Source organism: Dasypus novemcinctus, chromosome 17, assembly GCF_030445035.2.
Source record: "Dasypus novemcinctus isolate mDasNov1 chromosome 17, mDasNov1.1.hap2, whole genome shotgun sequence".
NCBI classification, from domain to species: Eukaryota; Metazoa; Chordata; class Mammalia; order Cingulata; family Dasypodidae; genus Dasypus; species Dasypus novemcinctus.
Genome location: NC_080689.1, coordinates 24,416,712 through 24,437,867, shown reverse-complemented (window position 1 = coordinate 24,437,867; position 21,156 = coordinate 24,416,712). Strand labels below are relative to the sequence as shown.

Sequence of the window (21,156 nt, the reverse complement as noted above, 5' to 3'; positions counted from 1 at the left end):
TTGGGGGTCCCATCAGGATCAGGGAAGGGGAAAGATCAAGCTTTTAGGGTAAAAGACAATATTCTTTATGTGGAATGATCAGAATCAAGTTTTATTATTGGTAAAAGTGTTTCTGCCTTGGTCTGGCTGCCTAGGGAAAATTACTCATAGTTTATGAGTACTTAGAAAAGAATACACATCTAGTATGGAATTTCCATGCACAATCTACCACATTGAGCTTGCTATTTTTGTTTGTAAATAGATCAGCTAGATGATAGATTAGGAAAGCTGTAAACATAAAAATAGATCTTAAATGTACCAAATACTTAAGCACTTTTTCTGGCATCCGAGTAATTCTTTATGTTTCCTATTTAGTTTTTATATCTACTAGGATATAAGGCAGTAGGGTGCTAACTTTTCTATTGGTAGTGGTTTTTTAGAGTGTTGCATTGAGAAAGATTTCTGAGGATGTATCTGGTCTCAGATGAAAACTGCTGTGATTGGTAAGTGGGAACAGGGCCACATAAGTCAGGTATTTCTTGTCTCTTTTAGTCTATTTCTGGACTCTCTGATCTGTCCTATTGATCTGTCTGTTGAACCTTTAAAATTTTAAACCCCTCATAATAGTCCAGCAATAAAGTTTGATGAGGTCATGCTATTGTTTTGCTTAAAATGGTTTGGAGAAGTTGAGATACAAAGTCCGTTTTGTATAAAAAAGCTTCAAACCAGTTACCTTAATTTCTTTGGGCTCCTGGTGATAGAGGTGACCAAAAAGGAGATAATTCATAAAGTGCATGTGTATGTTTGTGTGTATTTGGCATATAGGTCTTAAAAAATCACCTATGTGTGCATTAAGCTAAATTTTGGCCTCCCAACTGGATTTAGGATTCCATAGATACTCCTAAGTATATAAAAAAGAGACATAGCTCTTATCAGATTTGCTAGTAAATCTACATTGTCTCAAATTTTAGGGAAAAAATTGAATATATAGTTATTGGAGAAAATTGATACAAGGTTAGGTTATTAGAAATAATGGCAACTTTTTTTTCTAACAATATCTTAAAAGTCTTTAGGCATGTATTTCTGAGTGTAGTTTTCTTGGTATCGTTAAAATTTATGATGGTTATATTCTGAAAATCTTTTGCAGTGTAAGAAATGTCTCTTCTTTTGGTTAGATTTGAATGTATGCAGATGGCACAAATTGCGTCCAAGAAATGTAAGATTTGGTTTTGGTCCTCACAATACAGTATGCCAGTGGCATACTTCATCTCTGTGATTTATGTGGTAAATAGATGTCTTGTATTCCAGTAATTGCAGGATATGATTCAGTTACTTTATTTAAAACAAACAAGCCATCGTACGATTTAATGAAGTTTAAATCATTGCTTATCTATAGTATGTATCTTTTAAAATTGATATCTCTTTTTCACTGAGTTGCATATGTATTATACTTACCAAACACAACAAAATGTATACTTTCTGAGAAAAACAGTTCATTTGGGTTTTCCAACTTAAGTAATTAAATTTGGTATGCCATATCCTTTATTTAAATTAAATTCATAATATATCCTAGTATTTTAATTTAGCATGTTTTTTCATTAGATTGTTAGGAAAAAGGTGTTGCCTGATAGTAGTGAAGATCGTGATACAAAAGAAGCTCTAAAGGAGTTTGACTTCTTGACTACATCAGATGAAGGAGACACTGAATCTAGAAGTGCAGGCGATGGAACAGACTGGGGTAAGGAAGCATGATGGATTACATTAGAGATGTTAATTGCTTTTTTTTTTTTTTTTTAACCAATAGAGCAACATGTTGAAAAGAACTTTAAATCTCTTATTTTTTTTTTAAGATTTATTTTTTTATTTCTCCTCCCTCCCCCCCACCCCAGTTGTTTGTTCTCTGTGTCTATTTGCTGCGTGTTCTTCTTTGTCTGCTTCTGTTATTGTCAGTGGCACAGGAATCTGTGTTTCTTTTTGTTGTGTCATCTTGTGTCAGAGCTCCGTGTGTGCGGCGCCATTCTTGGGTAGGCTGCACTTTCTTTCGCGCTGGGCGGCTCTCCTTACGGGGCGCACTCCTTGCGCGTGGGGCCCCCCTACACGGGGTACACCCCTGCGTGGCACGGCACTCCTTGCACGCATAAGCACTGTGCATGGGCCAGCTGCACATTGGTCAAGGAGGCCCAGGGTTTGAACGCGGACCTCCCATGTGGCAGACGGACGCCCTAACCACTGGGCCAAGTTGCTTCCCTCAATCTCTTAAATTGTTGAAATATTGAAATCCTGTGAACATTTTTAGTACTACCACCTTTTTGTATCCAGGTTTTGAATACGTATTTGGGTGTTTATGTTTTTTTAAAAAGTTACATAATTAGTTACCTCATTTTTGTTTTAGTGTAAGCAATGCAGTCTGAAAATAATTTTAATCCATATACAGAATATTCTCTGTTTTCTATCTAGACAGTAGAACTCATAAATCTAGATTTGTGGAAATTGAGTATAAGCACATAATAGAGGATTTTAGAAGTCTCATATCTGGCATCTTCTGTGCAAAAAGAAATGTAAGTTAGAAAATTTTAGTCATTCTAATCAGGTTTTGCCAGTTTGTACAAGGGATAGAATATTTTCTTTTTTGTTCAATTGTTCCAAATGAATTTAATATTTAAAAAAATCAAACGAGTTCAGGCAGGTATTTTGGGGAAACTTTTATAGCATAGGTCATTCTAGTAATTTGGAAATGCATTATCATTTTCATTAAGGTAGGACTGTGATAAATTCTTCCAAAGTGATTCTCTGAGTGTGTGTGTGTGTGTGTGTGTAAAGAAAAAGATAAATTTTTTCCTTTAGGTTGAAGAATTTCAGAAGTCATTTAACTTATACTATGTATTTATGTATTTGGGACAGATAAGATTAGACAATTAGTAACTATGCTCATTTCTCCTTGGGGCTTCCCTCTGGATCCAACTTAAAACATGTTCTCTTTAAACTCTGAATGCTTTATGCATTAAAAGAATGGATGAGGCTCTTTTTCTTGCAGTCGTATATTTTTATCCTACTACTCAGCCCTGTTCTTCTAGTGATCTTTTTTTATAGTATAAAAATATATATTTATGTTATAAGTATATTTCAGCTTTGTTTTTTGTTTTTGTTTTTATTTTTTAGGAGGTACCAGGGTTCCAACTTGGGGCCTCTTATATGGAAAACATGTGCTCACCTACTTGACCTACATCTTCTCCCTATCAGCTTTGTTTTTAAAGTTGATTTGTTGCTGTATCCTGTACATTTTACATAAAATGAAATTTTACAATTTCCTCAAGAAAGCTTTAGGAAGTTTGTTTTCCATAGTGAAAAGATCTTTGTTTTTATTCAGTTTTGCAGCATATTGACCAGGCATTCACTTAGTGGCTACCACATTAACTGCTAGTCTCATGCTTTTTTATTGGCAGATCTAAAATCAGATCACATTAAGATCTATGTAGAAAAGAATAAGGAATTTATTGCTCCTTTGAAGTAAAAGAGATGCATGAGGTCTCTCTTTTTTTTTTTTAAAGTGCAGAGCATATTTTGCATTTTAGGTACGTAACTTCTGTAGTATCTGCATATCCAGAAATGAATATGGCTAACTGAATAATCCATCACAGGTTTATTAAATAGTTCATAGTAACAGGAATTACTTATATGGTAATTTACTAAACTTTTAACAGATATTTAAATTGAACATTACTTATCAATCTTTAACTTTTAGCTGGGAAAATGTTTATTACATATTATATGCCATTAAGAAGTTAGAGACCTTGAACTTAGTTCTTATATGGAGGAGATAGGATTGTATATTAAAATTTGGTAATGTGAGATTTACTTCTCAAGGATTATGCTTTGGGAAGGGGGTGGGAGGTGAGAGGTAAACGTATATAGAGGATTAAATTATTGCCTTTATTTTGAAATACATTACACAAGAGTCTTATTTTGCATCTGCATAAAGCAGTTTGCAGCTTTCTGATCACTCTCAGTAAGATTTTAGAATACATTAACTTGCTAATTGGTAAATTATAGTACAAATTCATGGCATTGTAGATGTGGTTTTATAGAAGCCTTAATTAAAACATATTAAAGTATTAATGATAATTTGGAATTTTAACATTAAACTTTCTAATTTCTATTAAATTGAAATAAACTATTGATCCTTTTGCCAGTTTTTGAGAATTTTAACTCAAGCACATAAAGTTACTTTAAGCAATATTATGGAAAAATCTTGTTTTCAAAAAGTTACTGTTAGAGGTAGTTATTAGTTGACGGTGTGCATTGGAGTTATTTTTATCACTATGAATTTTTCATCTCTTTTTATTCAGACAGCTACTTTAAATATAGATTGTAGTATACCTTTAAGAGCAAAAGCTGCTGATGAATTATAAATTAGTAAAATGTACACTTCAAAATGATTTTTTTGAAATAAAGTAAGTTTTAAAAATTGGATATGCATATGAAATATAAATACTGACAAGGATATCTCGATTCTCAGTTGCAATTATATCTATTTTGGTTATGTATATAACTATTATATAAATACTCCATATATTAAGACTTTTATGAAAATATGTAGGATGAGACTTCTGGTTTGTATTGCTTTTTACCCTTTGAAACTCAAGAACATCCTGGTAGATTGTTTAAATATACCCTAATGACCTAATATTTAGGCAAATATTTATTGAAAGAATATATTGCTTCTAATGATTTTCATATTGTTTTAAGTTTATCTTTATAAAAATGTCCATTAAGTTTTCTTTAAATATGAACTAATGGTTTTTATTTTAAATAGATTTTCATTTAAGTTAATAGTTTGCCCATAAAAAAGCTGCAAATATGATTCAAAGTTGTTTTGTATACTCATTTATTTTTATTTAGATGTAGATCCACTTGTAAAATCACATCTCTTAAGACTTCAATTCAGATACCACTTCTAAGTGTTGCTTAGTGTATTTTGTTACCTAAAATGAAGAACTTTTTCATATTTTTAGTTACAAACATTAGAATACTAATCTAAAACCTAATTTTTGCATATTTTTTTCTCTGAAGGAAATATAAAAATCAGAATTCTAAAGCCAAAAGGAAAAATTAAGATACCTTTTCCTCTCTCATTCATGTTAAAAATTTTGTTCAAATTTTTCTTTCCTCACACTTGGTCATTATATAGTTACTAATAAGACTCTCTTGGGCAAGTTTACCTCATATTTTTAATAAACAAAAATAGGATTTTTTAAAAAAAGTGATTTTATTGAGATGTATTCATGTGTCATGCAGTCTATCCAAAGTGTATAATCAGTGGCTTTTAGTATAATCACAGTGTTGTGTGTTTATCACCACAAAAAAATTCTGGAACAATTTCATTACTCTAAAAAGAAAAACTCCACACCCCTTAGCAGTCACTTCTCAGTCCCACTATCCTTCCCCAGCCCTACATAAAAATAAGATTTTTTTTTTATAACCTTTTTTTATTTTTTTGGACTGAAACACTATAATGTGAACATGGTTTACAATTGCCTCAAGGAAAGAAAACTTCTCTGTTAACTGTAAATCTCAGTAACACAAAGTCTGGAGGAGAGATTATGTTTATGTTGCTGATTTTCTGCTTTGTGTTCAAGATAGACTTTATTTCCCCCTTACCTGTCACAAACCATTTACTATGTCAGGAGTATCTTTTTCTTTTATTGAAATTTCACATAAAGGAGAGGCACTACTTAAACTTTTGAGCCCAGCTTACATTCTACTGTTCCTTTATACTTACGGGACAGATACTTTCTAATCTGGTTGATAGGTTAGGTTCATTTACCCCAGTATTATTAAAAAGTGAGTTTCTGGTATAAGGATAATCTTGACAGTAGTAATTTATAACCATGGCATACAGTAGGTTTTTCATCTGTCTTTACTTTTCCTTAATTTGTGTAAATTTTCCATGAATATATTTAGCCCTTTAAGATCCTATCTTTAGAGTCTCTGTGATAGCTGTAATGCCACTTCTTTTAATTTTTGTAGCAAATACTTGAAGAATTATTTAGGACGATTACTTAATCACTGACTACTATCTAATTGTTCTTTCATCAGAGCAAAGTTGGGAAACCATGTAGAGGTTAAAGTGAAGCAAGACTCTCTTCTTATTACTGAGATTATGTATCAAATTACTCAGATATTTTAGGCAACAATTCCACAAATATAGCTAGATCCACTGAGGACTTTCTCTGAAGAGTCATACATCTGTTTCAATATTGGTTGGCTATTTTATTGGCAAACACTTGACAAAGACATTGAATTGGTTTCTTTCCAACAACAGCTGAATTGTCCATGTGTAACTTCTTTGCTCTAACATGTAGTGTCTCAGAGTTTAAAGGTTACATGTGTGTACATTTTAAACCTACTTTGATAAAGTAACTGGTAAAAATTCAAGTTAGTGTTTCCACATCTGAGTTGTCATACTCTTTAGTAGTGTATTGGATAGTTCTGTTAATGAGTGTGGCAGTTTGATGTTATTTATGAATTCTAAAAGAGGTATTGATTATGTTTGTAAGCTGATCTGTTTCTCTGGACAAGATACCCTTTGATTGTATTAGATTCAGATGAGATGTCTGATTAAATTATGTTAAGGTTAGGGCTTTGATTCAACCACATCATTTGAGTACAATGCAGCACTGAGTCCCAGCCCCTTGGGCTGATAAAACAGACTCTCGCACAGAAGTAGATACACAGAAAAGAAAACACAGAGGAAGAGAGACAGCTCATTAGACATGGCAGAGGCCCTGGGAAGAGAGATGAGCCTAATAGCCCATAGTTGACCTTGTGAAGAGAACAGAGCAGCTGAGCTCAGAAAGAAACAAGCCCTCAGAAGAGTGACTATCCTTATGCCAGCCTACAACTGACATCAGAAGAAGCTGGACCCATGGAGCCTTAAGAGGAAAGAGGAAGGCTGAACCCCTGCAGACGTCACCCGCCATCTTGTGTCAACATGTGGTAACAGACTTTGGGTGAGAAAGTACCTCTTAATGTACCTTGAGTTGGACTCTTTAGGTCCTTGTGACTGTAAACTTCTACCCCAAATAAATAGCCTTTATAAAAGCCAACAGAGTTCTGGTAGTTTGCATCAGCACTCCTTTGCTGACTAATACAAGCACTAAACCTGGAAACTCATCTAGGCTCTCAGAACTTGCCCTGCAGACAGAAGCAGCTTGCTGACAGCTAAAGAAGTGTAAGAAAAATTAAGTTGAAGTAGCCTGGGGCAAAGGATTATCTGCTTTAAATCATACAGTATTGCACCCCAAGAGGATGAGAAGGTCTATTTTCAAGGGTGTAGAGGTTGGCATTCCAATTCTTAAAAATGAGAATTCCTAAGGCGATGAGCAAGCACAAACCTAGAACAAGACCCAAGCTAAAAAAAATCAGAGAGAACTTTCCATTTTGCATTACCTTCTGGCTAAAATCTTGAAGGAGGGCTGAATTCTGAAGCAGAACACCATGGAACACAGAGTCAATTGGCGAAGACTGTAAAAGGTGTTTTTTTTTGTTTTTGTTTGCTAGCTCCTGTCTCTTGAGAAAATCTCTGTCACATTACTAGAATAGATAAAGACTTAGGGAATAGACAGGTCAGGGATTAAATCCCAGACTTAATACTTTAAAACATTTAAGCGTGCAACAAAAGATTAAAAGACAAACAGGAAATGAGGGCCCATCCAAAGGAACAAGATAAGAAAGTGATAACCATCAGTGAAGAAAACCAGACTTTGTACAAATCAAAGACTTTTTAAAAAATGATCTTCAGTATGCTCAGTAAAATAAAAGAAAACACAGGAAAAGAACTAAAGTATGGCAGGAAAATAAGGAATGAACAATATGAGAATCTCAATAAAGAGACAGGAATTTTAAAAGGAACCAAACACTGGAGTTCAGACCACAATAACTGAAGTGAAAAGTTTCCTTGAGTATATCAACAAGAGAAGAAAGAATCAGTGAACTCTAAGTCAAGACAATTGAAATGATTCAGGCTGAGGAGCAGAAGGAAAAAAAGAATGAATAAAAGTGAATAGAGGGAAGTGGATGTGGCTCAAGTGATAAGGCCTCTGCCTACCATATGGGAGGACCCCAGTTCAATCCTTGGGGCCTCTTGGTGAAGAAGAAGAAGAAGAGAAAATGTGCCTGCATGGCAAGCCTGTGCCCACATGGTGAACTGAGTGGCCATGCGGTGAGCCAAGTGCCGGTGCGGGTGCCTACGTGGTGAGCCATGTGCCCACATGGTAATCAGGTGCCCACACGAGGGCCTGCATGGCGAGCCAAGTGCCCACATGGATGCCCACGTGGTGAGCCAGTACCCATGTGGTGAGCCAGTGCCTGCATGGTGAGCCAAATGTCTGTGTGAGTGCCCATGTGGTGAGCCAAGTGCCTGTGCAGTGAGCCAATGCTCACGCAAGTGGGCCACACAGAAAGATGATGACACAACAAAAGAGAGACAAAGGGGAGAGTCAAGGTGATGCACAGCAGGGACCAGGAACTGAGGTGGTGCGATTGACCGGGAACCTCTCTCCACATCAGAGGTCCCCAGGATCGAATCCTGGTGAGTGCTAGAGGAGAAAGACAAGAAAAGAAGACAAAAAGAGAAATAGATACAGAAGATCACACAGTGAATGGACACAGCAAAAACAGCAGGGAGGGGGAGGGGAAGAGGAAAAAAAAGAAAATAACAATACATTAAAAAAAAAAAGTGAATAGAACCTAAGAGGCCTGTGGAACGTCATTAAGCATCTCACGTTCATCAGATCTCAAGTTCACAACTACCAGAATTGCCCTATAAGCACTACTAAAGAGTTCTTTAGACCCAAAGTAAAGGATACTAGATAATGGATTGAAGCAGTATAAAGAAATAGACGTCCATTAAAGCCAGTTGCAGTGGTTGAAACTGTATGTTGTCCAGAAAAACATGTTCTTAAAGTCTAATCCATGCCTGTGGGTATAAGCTCATTGTCAGTAGGACATTTTGATTATGTTACTTCAATTAAGGTGTGGCTCAGATGAATCTGGGAGGTACCAGAGATTGAACCCAGAACCTCGTACATGGGAAGCAGGTACTCAAACCACTGAGCTACACACTCGCCAGAATGGGTCTTACTTCTATTACTGGAGACCTTTATAGCGGGGTGAAATTCAGACAGAGTGAGAGAAAGCCACAGGAAGGAAGAAGTTAAATATTAACAGAAGCTGGAGGAGAAGGAAGAGATAGGAGGCACCATTATGTGCCTTGCCATGGATAAGCTAAGGGCCAAGAATCACTGGCAGCTACCTTCAGAGAGAAGGCATTGCCTTGATGATGCCTTGATTTTGACTTTCTTTTAGCCTCAAAACCGTAAGCAAATAAATTCCCATTGTTTAAGCTGAACCATTGCGTTGATATTTGTTTGAGCGGTGCCATATGAGTAATTAAAAATGCCGGTACTGCTATATTGTATTTTTGGGTATGTTACTCCATTTTTTACATTGTACTAGTTCTAAATTGTAAATGGATAAAAAGTGATAATAAAGTCTATGTCTTTTGACATACAATGTGTAAAGATATAATTCGAAACAGAGGTACAGCAAAAAAATGAGGTGGAGGGGTATAGGAACAGTGCATGTATATGCTATTGAAGTTAACTGGTATCAAATCAAATATGATTGTTATAGATTTAGAATGTTCAGTATAGTTGTTATGGGGGGAGGAGTGGGGTGAGGCGGGTGGGGGGTATATGGGAATCTCATATTTTTTTAATGTAATTTTAAAAAAATAAATAAAGACAAAAAAAGAACCTAAAAAAATGTTCAGTATAATTCCATGGTAACTACAAAGAAAATATTTGAAAAATGTATACAGAAAGAAATGAGAAGGGACTCAAAATGGTACAATACAAAAAGTCAAGTAAGTATAAAAGGTACACATTATGAGGAACACAAAAGGTTATAAGATTTAAAACGGGGAAGCAGACTTGGCCCAATGGATAGGGCATCCACCTACCACATGGGAGGTCTGCACTTCAAACCCTGGGCCTCCTTGTCCCATGTGGAGCTGGCTCATGCACAGTGTTGATGCACGCAAGGAGTGCCCTGCCACACAGGGGTGTCCCCCGCGTAGGGGAGCCCCACGTGCAAGGAGTGCACCCCATAAGGGGAGCTGCCCAGCGCGAAAGAAAGTGCAGCCTACCCAAGAATGGCGCTGCATATGCGGAGAGCTGACACAGCAAGATGACGCAACAGAAAGAAACACAGATTCCCAGTGCCACAGATAAGGATAGAAGTGGCCACAGAAGAATACACAGTGAATGGACACAGAGAGCAGACAACCGGCGGTAGGGTGGGGTACCAGGAAGGGGAGAGAAATTTAAAAAAAGCAAGGCAAACCTTCTGAGACAAAATTAAATACAGAGGGAAACCAGTTCCAGTTCTCAAGAGACCTAACCTATTAAACAGAAAAAATAACATTCCAGCCAATTTTATCAGAAGTAGAAATAAATTAAGCCATCAGAAAGACACACATCAGACAACTTTTGCTAGACAATATACTAACAAAGAGAACTCATCTATGGCAGGCCTCTTCCCCAAATGGAGGAATTTTAACTCTTATCTACTGACAATCCTGGAGCAGTGCAATGCACTGTAACTCAGAAACCATAATTCACTTTGTACTGCTGTACCCTCATTCTTGGTAAAGCAGGAGCTATCTGATATAAAGAAAGTTCCTAAAGCAGACTTGGCCCAATGGATAAGGCGTCCGCTTACCACATGGGAGGTCTGCGGTTCAAACCTTGGGCCTCCTTGACCCGTGTGGAGCTGGCCCATGCGCAGTGCTGATGTGCACAAGGAGTGCCCTGCCACACAGGGGTGTCCCCCGCATAGGGGAGCCCCACACGCAAGGAGTGCGCCCCATAAGGGGAGCTGCCCAACACGAAAGAAAGCGCAGCCTACCCAAGAATGGCGCCGCACACGCGGAGAGCTGACACAGCAAGATGATGCAACAAAAAGAAACAGATTCCCGGTGCTGCTGATAAGGATAGAAGCGGTCATGGAAGAACACACAGCGAATGGACACAGAGAGCAGACAACTGGGAGGGGAGGGGAAGGGGAGAGAAATAAATTAAAAAAAAGAATAATAATTAAAAAAAAGAAAGTTTCTAAAGGTATTCCCTGACAATTTGACATAAAGAGTGTTGGAAAACAGACAAAGATGACTTGGAGCGACTTGGGATCCTGAGGGAACAATAGAGCCACTCTCACGTTCAACAGAGGAGGAAGCTGCTTTGTAACCATGGGATAGATCCCGTGTAAAAGGGACTTTTGAGTTATGACTCTTAGAAAAGTTGAATAGCTTGAAGAATTTGTTATAGAAATTCAAGAAACTTGATTACAAAATACTCACAAGGCTACATAACTCATTATTTTTGAAGATTTTTAAACGTATAAAATAATGCCTTGAAAGAATTATAGGGAATATCTGTTCTTAAAGTTTTCGTGTTTGGCTGAGCATAACAATCCTCTATTTGACTTCTTTGTTTCCTCATGCAGCAAAAGAAAGACAAAGATAGAAATTGATTATTTTTATGATAATGGTATTATTTAGTATCTCATTTCCTCTGCCTTTATTTTTAGACTTTGCCATGGAAAATCTTGGTCTTTGGAAATAGTAGTAGGTCTCTTTGTTGCTATCACTTATATTTTCATAGTGTTGATGTTACAAGTGCAGTTGCCTTTTCTTCAGTAGAAATGTTGTTTCAAAAATTCATTAGAATTACAATTCGAAGTTTGAAGATTTATGGGAATATCTAGAACTCATTTGTTTTTTAGGTAGTGAAACCTCCAAGATTGGTAAATCTTTGGTGACAAACTTTTAACAAAAAATATGGCTCTAGGCTTTAGTCTCATTTTAAGATGTTGGTGTTCAAAGGCTGTAAATGCAGGTTTCCAAAGTTTTATGATAGGGCCTTGGAAGAAAAGGTCCAATATTAAAAAACTGACAGTTTGTATTTAGTAAATGAAGAAGGCATGAGAGGAAGTAGCAGGTCGAACTTCATACCAGGTAATTGTGGTGAAAAACTTCAAAACCCAGGTCATATGTTTTTCTTTGGATATTGTATAGTCTTGGGTCGAGTGTCCTCAAAGAATTTTTCAAGTGATATTTAAAAGAACTATAATTATTAAAATGGATTGAGTACCTTAGCTATTTTGGTAGTGAAATTAATAGCCATAAAGTCCTAGACTTTCTTTTTATTCAAAAAGTCAAATTTTACAAACTTTCAAGCTTGCTAAATTAAGCAGTATATGACTCCAAAAGTGAAAATATACTTGCCTATGTCAGAAAGGAAAAAAAAGCAAAAGTGATAAGAGAATTACATTTTAATCTTGCTTTATACCTTTCTGATTTATTTTATGATATGAAATTCACACGTTTGTGGAAAGAAAACGGTTTGGTGTCCCTGCCCCAAGGGGTAGGAGGAGTTAGACTGTTATGCCAAGATGCAAGTTTCCTCAAATAGTTGTACAATGTAAGTTTTGGTATAATGGCAGAGTGTTCCAGCTACAAGTTTTAATTTTGGTCATTATGAAGTTTAACTTTTGGTTTGCTGTAACATTAAACCTCTACTAAATAGATTTTAGTTTCTCTAGAGTATAAAATTACTTTTGACTTTTCCTTTTTAAAAAAATTACTTTATCACCCTTGCCTGCCCTGCATTATATACTATAAGCTTCATTGTCACTCATAACCCTTGGGTTTCTTACGGGTTTCTTAAGAGGCTAGCCATGGAAAGCTGTCAATAACAGTTTCATGCTTATACCAAAGAATTAAATCTAATCTGAAATATCTGTTATTTTGCCAGTACTTCTACTGATAAGGAATTATTGGAAGTTAGTCACAATATTTGAAAATAAACCCTAGTCTCTCCTTAACTATTTTATGCTTTTTGTAGAGGACAAGGAAAACCTAAGACCTCGTGGATTTACTAGTGAATTTTACAAAATATTTGAAGACAGATTAATACCAATACTGCTCAGACTCTTCCAAAAATTTGGAGGGGAAGAAACACTTCCTAAATTATTCTGAGGGACTATTCTATCCCAATACCAAAGCCAGATAAAGGTAGCACAAGAGAAGAAATTATAGTCCATTTCCCCTTATGAATATAGATGCAAAAATCTTCAATAAAATACCAGCAAAACAAATCTAACAGCACATTAAAAATTATATACCACGATCAAGTGAAATTTATCTCAGTTATGCAAGGGTGAGCCAACATAGGGAAATTAATTAACGTCACACACCACATTAATGGCATGAAGGGAGGGGAAAAAAACATTCAGTTGACACAGAAAAGATATGTGACAAAATTCAGCATCCTTTCTTGATGAAAACACTTGAAATCTAGGAATAGAAAGAAACTTCCTCAACTTGATAAAGGGCAAATATGAAAAACCCACAGCTAACATCATACATAATGGTAAAAGTCTGAAGGCATTCCCTTCAAGATCAGAAACAAGATGATGTCCATTACTGCAACTGCTCTTGATTCAACATTGTAGTGCAAGTTGTAGCCAGAGCAGTTAAGCAAGAAGAAGAAATAAAAGGAATTCAGACTGGAAAGGGAGAAGTAAAATTTCTTTGTTTGCAAATGAATAGTCTTATATATAGAAGATCCTGAAAAATCCACAACAAAGCTATTAGAGCTAATAAAAGAATTCAGCAAAGTGGCAAAATAGGTCAACACACAAAAATCAGTAGTGTTTCTGTACACTAGTCATAAACGATATGTAGAGGAAATCAAGAGAAAAAAATCCATTTACAATAGCCACTAAAAGAATTAGGAATAAATTTAACCAAAGATGTTGTATTAGGTTTCTCTGGAGAAACAGAATCAACAGGAGATGTGTGTGTATAATGTAAAATGAGATTGTTTTTATAGGAATTAAACAAATGGGGGGTGGACAAGTCCAAATTCTGTAGGGCAGGTCACAAACTGGGAATTCTGATCAAAGTTTTTGTTGAATTCTTTAGGAGAAGCTGGCTGAAATAGGTATGGAAATTCTCCCTTCTGACTGCTGAACAGAGTGATTCAGGGGGAATTAGTAAGAAATGATCAAATCAAGTAGGACCCTGTGTGAGATGGGCACTGATGAGATAGGGAATCATTGAAGAATTTTGAGCGGCAGAGTAACACTATCTGACTTTTCCTCCTAAAGCATCACTCTGGCTGCTATGTTGAGAATAGACTATACAGGGTAACAAGTATTGAGAATATACTTAGATATTGTATAATTTTTACAATAACTTTAGCAAAATATCAAGGTGGTAGCGGTAGATGTGCTGAGTAGTCAGATTCTGGTAGTATTATTAAAATTTTGAAATATTTGATAGACTTGCTATGGGGCGTGAGACAGATTTTTGGTCTGTGCAACTGGAAATATGGAGTTGCCATCACCTGAGAATAGGTGGAACAGGTCGGATGAGTAGAAAGATCTGGTAGTTTGGTTGTGCACATGTTTAATTTGAGATATCTGTTAGACTTTTAAAGGAGACATAGAGTGAATAGTTGAATTAGGAATCTTTGGTTCAAGCAAGAGTTCCGAGCTAAAACTTATACAGAATTAATATAACATATAGTTTTCTAGTAATTGTAAAGTGTATAACATTTTTATTTTTTGAATTTCCTCCTCCTGAAATAGGGAAAATGGATGATTGAATTTCTTTTCTATTGGAAGCTCAAAGTTTCCCTTTTCTCTTTTTAGGAATTTATAAAGTAACTAATTACTTAAATTGTTTAAATTTTGCTTTATAAATTGCTACTATTCATAGTCTGTAAAACAAAAATTATCATTTGTCAGTGAACACATGCCAAAATATAATATCTTTTAAATGAAAAGATTATTGAAGACTATTTTGTACATTCTCTTAATTATAATCTCTCATATAAAGAAGTGATTTTTGTGAATCATCCAATACTAATTGAATTCAGAAACTAGGGAGGAAATGGAGGGTTCTTGATTATAAAATTTTGGGCTTAATTTACTAAAAGTTATTTAAATTTTCCAGGTATTTTTCCTGTTTCTTTTAAGAGAAATTTAATATTATTACCTAGGAAAATTAATTGACCATTGTTTCTCGGATGTTATATCTTGTGTGACTGATATCTCTAATGATAAGCAATAATTACTTTTTAATTAGTAATAATATGAAGAAAATGGTTATGTCAGTCTGACAAATTTACTTCTAGTATTCAATATTCTGTTGAAAAAGGCTGTTTCATTTGTTTTACTCTGTTTAGAAAAGGAAGACCAGTGTCTCATGCCTGAAGCCTGGAATGTGGACCAGGGAGTAATTACCAAACTGAAGGAGCAATACAAAAAGGAGAGAAAGGGGAAAAAGGGGGTGAAGAGTAAGTGGAAAACATTGTATCTGTAAATCATAAATCTTGCATCTTTCACATCCTTATATTTTTTTTCAATGTTTTCCTAAAACTACTTACTCTTTTTCTTTGCTGCTCCTGACCTCTTTCCTTTTCACCTGCTCTCAGGGGTTGAAATTAAATGGTTACCTATTTGATTTTGAACTAAAAAAAACCCAAAACACCAATCCATGAATGATTAAGGAATCATAATATATCCCAGTCATAAATACAGAGCCTCATGATAGTGTTGTGCTATGTATTCAAACACAGTGATAATTTGAGTTTTAAAAGTATGTATCCTGGTTCACAACAGTGATTTTTCAGTGTTGACAACTTATAAATCTCAAAAGCACTGCTTATAATTGTAGATCTTGGAGGCAGAAAAAAAGTTAATTTCTACCCCTGAATGTTCTATGTGTTCATAGCACGCAATTCATTTGTTCTTACCACTATATGCTATACAGGGCACATAGCCAAATATGTAATTTTTAAAATTATTTATAATCTAATTCATAAATGTATAAATTTCATTTATGATAATCTTACCAAGTAGCTTTTTTCTTTTCAGTAAAATGTGTGCTGCATCAATAACAGAAGCCAAAATAAAATTTCTAGCCCTGTGGATCATATGTGCATAACCTTTTCATTATTTAGACTATTAATTTAGTCATAGATCTAGTAAAGTATATAAAAAACGAAATACAGAAGTTTTCACATATCCCTGAAAACTATCGTAAACATCTCTTCCCTCCTTGTTCTTCTACTCATATTGACTATATGAACATGGACCTCTCTTTTAAGACAATAGGAATTTTATCCTTCATGATATTAAAGTAGTGTAAAGTGAGAATGAGAATCTTAGTGAGAATTGTAGTTAAAAGTTGCAGACGTCTGGTAGGATGTGCTTTTTCTTTTTCTCTTATTTTATAGTGATGCTGACTTATCAAAGAACAGGTATTTCTATTAGAACATTCTTTTATTGTATGCTGGTTACTTGAAAACATTTAAATTTTTATTTAAACTATCTTAGAATTTGTAGGTATTTAGCTTGAGTTAATAAAAAAGTCATTTATTAGTGTTATTGATATTAGCACAATATCAACCATAATACACTCAGAGATGATGTCTTTTGGAACTTTCTCACTAAGAATTAAATCACAAGGAGAGAGATTAATATTAAAAATATGAAAATATTTTTTACCTTTAATCCAAATACACTGATAAAAAATTTAAACTTAAACATAGTAAGACATGATTTGTCATAGCTTTTTGGATAAATGATAAAACCAGTTAAACTGAAATTTTGAGGGAAATTTGTATATTATACATGAGAAACAAGGAGAATATTTTAATTGATATATTTCTTTAGGTCTTATACTACAAAATGAATGCGTTTTTTTTTTTTTTCCCCCATTTTGTTTGGTAAAGTAGCCAGGACTTAAATTGAATTCATCTACCTATTCTTATGTTGATTATTCAGTGCTTATCAAATATCAGGCATCACTGTAGTTGGACATTAGCACGTAAGGTTTAAAACCACACCATTTGACTGGAACAATATTATAATAGAAGCAATTGGATTTCCTGAATATGGGAATTACCATCAGTATTGATGCATATAGCACTTTATTTTTCAGTATGGCAAAGAAAAATGATGGAGGAGAAATTTAATTTTTTTCACTGAAGATAGATACTGTAGACTGAGGTTCAGTACATTATGTTTATCCTCTTCAGTTCATATTATCATAATAAAAAGTAGTCTAGGAACAAGTGAAGACCTATGATAAAAACAGACCTGAACTAAAGCTTTGATTTGGTGTATGAATCTGTACCATAAATAGTTTTTATAATTGAACTGTTACTCATTGGAAAAGTTTGAGTCTCTTTTATATGGTCTAATAGAAATATTTCCAGTCAAATTGTGTACTTTAATTGTACTGTCTTAAAATATATTTCTAGGTGGTAAAGTTGCTTAAAATAGTTGTATCTTTTGCTGGTATAGGAAAAAAACCATAACGGACTATGGGTAAGATTTTCCCATTCTTAATTAAACTTCTATAACAGGAAAAACTACCGAAGATCTGTTTCAGCCTCTATCCTATATAAAACAGTCAAAACAGGGATGTGGGAGAATGATGGATCAAAGCTCAGGTAAGCAATTGGCAGGACATAAGACTTCACCTCTGGTACCATAGCTTCAGGATGTAAGGCAATGAATACAACTTACTTTAAACAAACAGTGATGTTACTGCTTAATTCATTACACAGTAGCCTCACAGTTTGTGGTATCTGTCTACATTTAAAGTAATATTACAAGGATTTAACTGTAGAATAATATTACTTTTAATGGTCCAAATTAGACAGAAGCATTCTTTTTCATGCAAATAGTGATGTTAGTTCATTAGGTAAATTTTATACATATATGTAAATTACAGTTCTTTTCAAGAAATAGAAGTTTCTTCTGAAAATAAGAAAGGGAGTGTCTTTATCAAAGATAAATGTTGGCAAATGTGAATAAATTTGTGGTACAATTTTCATGCAGCTGAGTAATTCTATTTCTTCTGTTTTGTTCCTTCCCCCCTTCTTTTATGCTAGGGCCCAATAGGTCAAAACTACAAGATATGCTTGCTAATTTGAGAGATGTTGATGAACTTCCCTCATTGCAGCCATCTGTGGGTTCACCTTCCAGACCCAGCAGCTCCAGGCTTCCTGAACATGAAATAAGTAGGGCAGATGAAGGCAAGTATTTCAGGCACTCTGGAACACAAAAAACCACTTGGATACACATATCTAAATTCAGTCACTAGAAAGGACTCTGTGTCTGTATGAGAAAAGACTTTCGTTGTGTAAATGTTTAATTTATAAAGTATTCTCTAAATTTTGGCTTTCTTAGATTCAGTTAAGCAGTTTATTATTAATAAATGAAAAAAAAAGTCACTTGAAAGTCTAGTCATGTTTTCTGATTTCTGTTTTTCCTTGTTTCCTTCTAGCCCATGTCCACATGCATATAATTTTTTCAAAGTTATCATGTAGAATAATTCTGTTTTGTCTTATTTACTTAACACTGCCCCATAAACATGATTTTTGTAGTTATAATTTTAAGATTGTATATTACATTTTAGACTTAATACTGAATCATAACCCTTTTGGGTATTTAGGTTGTTTCCAGTTTTTTACAGTATAATCTTGTGATATATAAATAAATTATTTTGGTCTCTTAGATACAAGTTCTAATTTTATCCATTTCCTATGTGTAGAAATTGATTTTTAAATGAATATTTGCAGTAGCTGAATATCAAGATTTATATAAAAGTAATCTTGATTAATGAATATTTTTCAAATGAATATTTTTAAAAATTACCTTGAAATTTAAATTTGATTATTTGCAGAGTATATGCCATTTCAAATTATTGTTTAACAAAACAGTTTGGAAAGAAAGCCACAGAATAATCATATGCATTTTTCTTATTTTTAAATTTAGTTACATTTTGTAGAGACATAAACTTTCATGGTTAGAATACTTTTTCACTGAAAATTTTGATCATTACATGGGTATTTGTTAAAATTAATTAAAGTATGCTTTGAATTTATTACCCATACATCAAATGAAGAAGAATCTACACATTATACTCCAGACACACAATTTATTTGATTTAGACCCATGTCTTTTGAATTACACATGTGAAATCATGGTCCTTATTAATATGTATGTTGTTTACTAAGAGATTTAATTCTTTTGACAGCATAGAAATGAGAATTTTAATCTGTCTCATTTATTCTAAGATTGATTCTAGATAAAGGAGAAAAGTTAGTTTTTCTCTTATTCTAAAACTTAAAAATAGTGTTTTATCAGAGATTTCATCTTAGGTCATACTTAACTCACGCAGAATTCTAATAACGGAGGCCAAATATGTACTATTTACCAAGTGATAGATGTACAAAAGCATTATATAGGGCACAAAAAGTATTCTTTATAGAAAAATATTTAAGAATCTTAAAACTGAAACAGTGAATGTTTAACATACTTGTCTATAACAGGGTTCTTAACCAGGGTTTACAGACCCCCAAGGGAACTGTGAAAACATTTCAGAGGGTCTGTGAGCTTGAATTGAAAATTTTAAAAAACCACTATTCTCGTGGGGACGGTTGGTGTGGGTTGATATATTTATTAAATAATACACAATATAGTATGGACTTAGTAAGTTTTTTTTTTATATATAGTGTGTTCTGAGTGCAGTAGGTAACTGCCTGCAAAAGGTTGGTAAGGATGGTGGAGATGATTTTATAATGCTGTGAGAAAACTCAAATTTCTAATTGCCAAAAATGACCATTTGAACAGATCTTGAATTGTGTTAGGTTATCAGGTATTGAAATTATGGGAAAGTTGTAAAACGTAATTTTGAATAATCCCAAAATTTAAAGACATGCCATTGTCGAGTGTGAAAAAACTATCTGCTTCTGCTTTCTGAGAAGGGTTCCATAGTTTTCACCTGACTGGCAAAGGGGTCCATGGAACAAAAAATGCTAAGAACCCCTGGTCTATAACAGTGGCCTCCTCCTCACTCCAGATTTTTCAGAAATAGAAAAAGCACTTAGATTGTATTTTTTTTTTAAGATTTCTTTACTTATCCTCCCCTCCCCCCCCGCAATTGTCTGCTCTGTCTGTCCATTTGCTGTGTGTCCTTCTGTGTCTGCTTGTATTCTCATTAGGCAGCTCCAGGAACCGATCCTGGGACCTTCCGGAATGGGAGACAGGTGATCATTCTCTTGCACCACCTCAACTTCCTGGTCTACTACATCTCTTATTATTTCTCCTCTGTGTCTCTTTTTGTTGCATCTTGCTGTGCCAGCTCTCCATGTGTGTCAGCATTCCTGCGTGGGGTAGCACTCTACGTGGGGCAGCTTGCCTTCACCAGGAGGCCCTGGGTATCAAACCCTGGACCTCCTATGTGGTAGGCAGGAGCCCAATTGCTTGAGCCACATCCGCTTCCCATGGACTGTATTTTTAATTCCCTCTGTCTGATGCTCCTTGGTTTCCAGTCACTTTCAGAAAAAGCTTCTGTAGCCTGTGTGTGCTTTCCAGTGAGGTATATTAGAACTTAAGGACATAGTTATTTGTGTGTGTGTGTGTGTGAGAGAGAGAAAGAATACATACACACACACTTTCATTACTTTAATTTTATTTTAATCATTCAGAAGACAGTGTCAAACTTAAGAGGCACAGCTAGATAATTTTGTAAAATGATGATGGGAAAGCCAGTAATATTTCTGATGTTGTTACCAGATAGAAATGTCACATAGAATCTTAAGATCTAGTCAGTTTAGAGAGCAGGCAAATCGGTGATGCTCATTATCACTCTCTCTTTCCAGCCCTGAATTCTTTTTTTTTTTTCCAAATTCTACTCAATTTATTCATTTTTTTAAAAGATATTACATTCAAAAAAAAAAATATGAGGTCCCCATTCGCCCCCACCACCCCCACCCCACCACTCCCCCCACAGTAACACTCTCCCCCATCATCATGTCGCATCCATTGCGTCTGGTGAGTACATCTCTGAACATCGCTGCACCCCATGTCCCGTGTTCCACACCGTAGCCCGCACTTTCCCACGTTCCATCCAGTGGGCCATGGGAGGACATACAACATCTGGCAGTTGTCCCTGGGGCACCACCCAGGACAACTCCAAGTCCCAAGAATGCCTCCACATCTCTTTTCTTCCTCCCATTCCCTGCACCCAGC

General features: G+C 35.0%; 1 protein-coding gene across 2 annotated transcripts in view; it reads left to right on the top strand.

The window, feature by feature from the left end:
* STRN (striatin) overlaps positions 1-21,156 on the top strand; it is a 144,833-nt gene that overhangs the window by 75,050 nt on the left and 48,627 nt on the right. Inside the window, exons 7-10 of one of the 2 annotated variants that reach the window (XM_071208769.1) lie at positions 1,582-1,717; positions 15,294-15,404; positions 17,481-17,567; positions 18,012-18,155. In XM_071208769.1, the coding sequence (XP_071064870.1) occupies positions 1,582-1,717; positions 15,294-15,404; positions 17,481-17,567; positions 18,012-18,155 (478 nt within the window). The remainder of the gene's footprint in view (positions 1-1,581; positions 1,718-15,293; positions 15,405-17,480; positions 17,568-18,011; positions 18,156-21,156) is intronic. The other variant, XM_058278391.2, reaches the window with a different exon arrangement.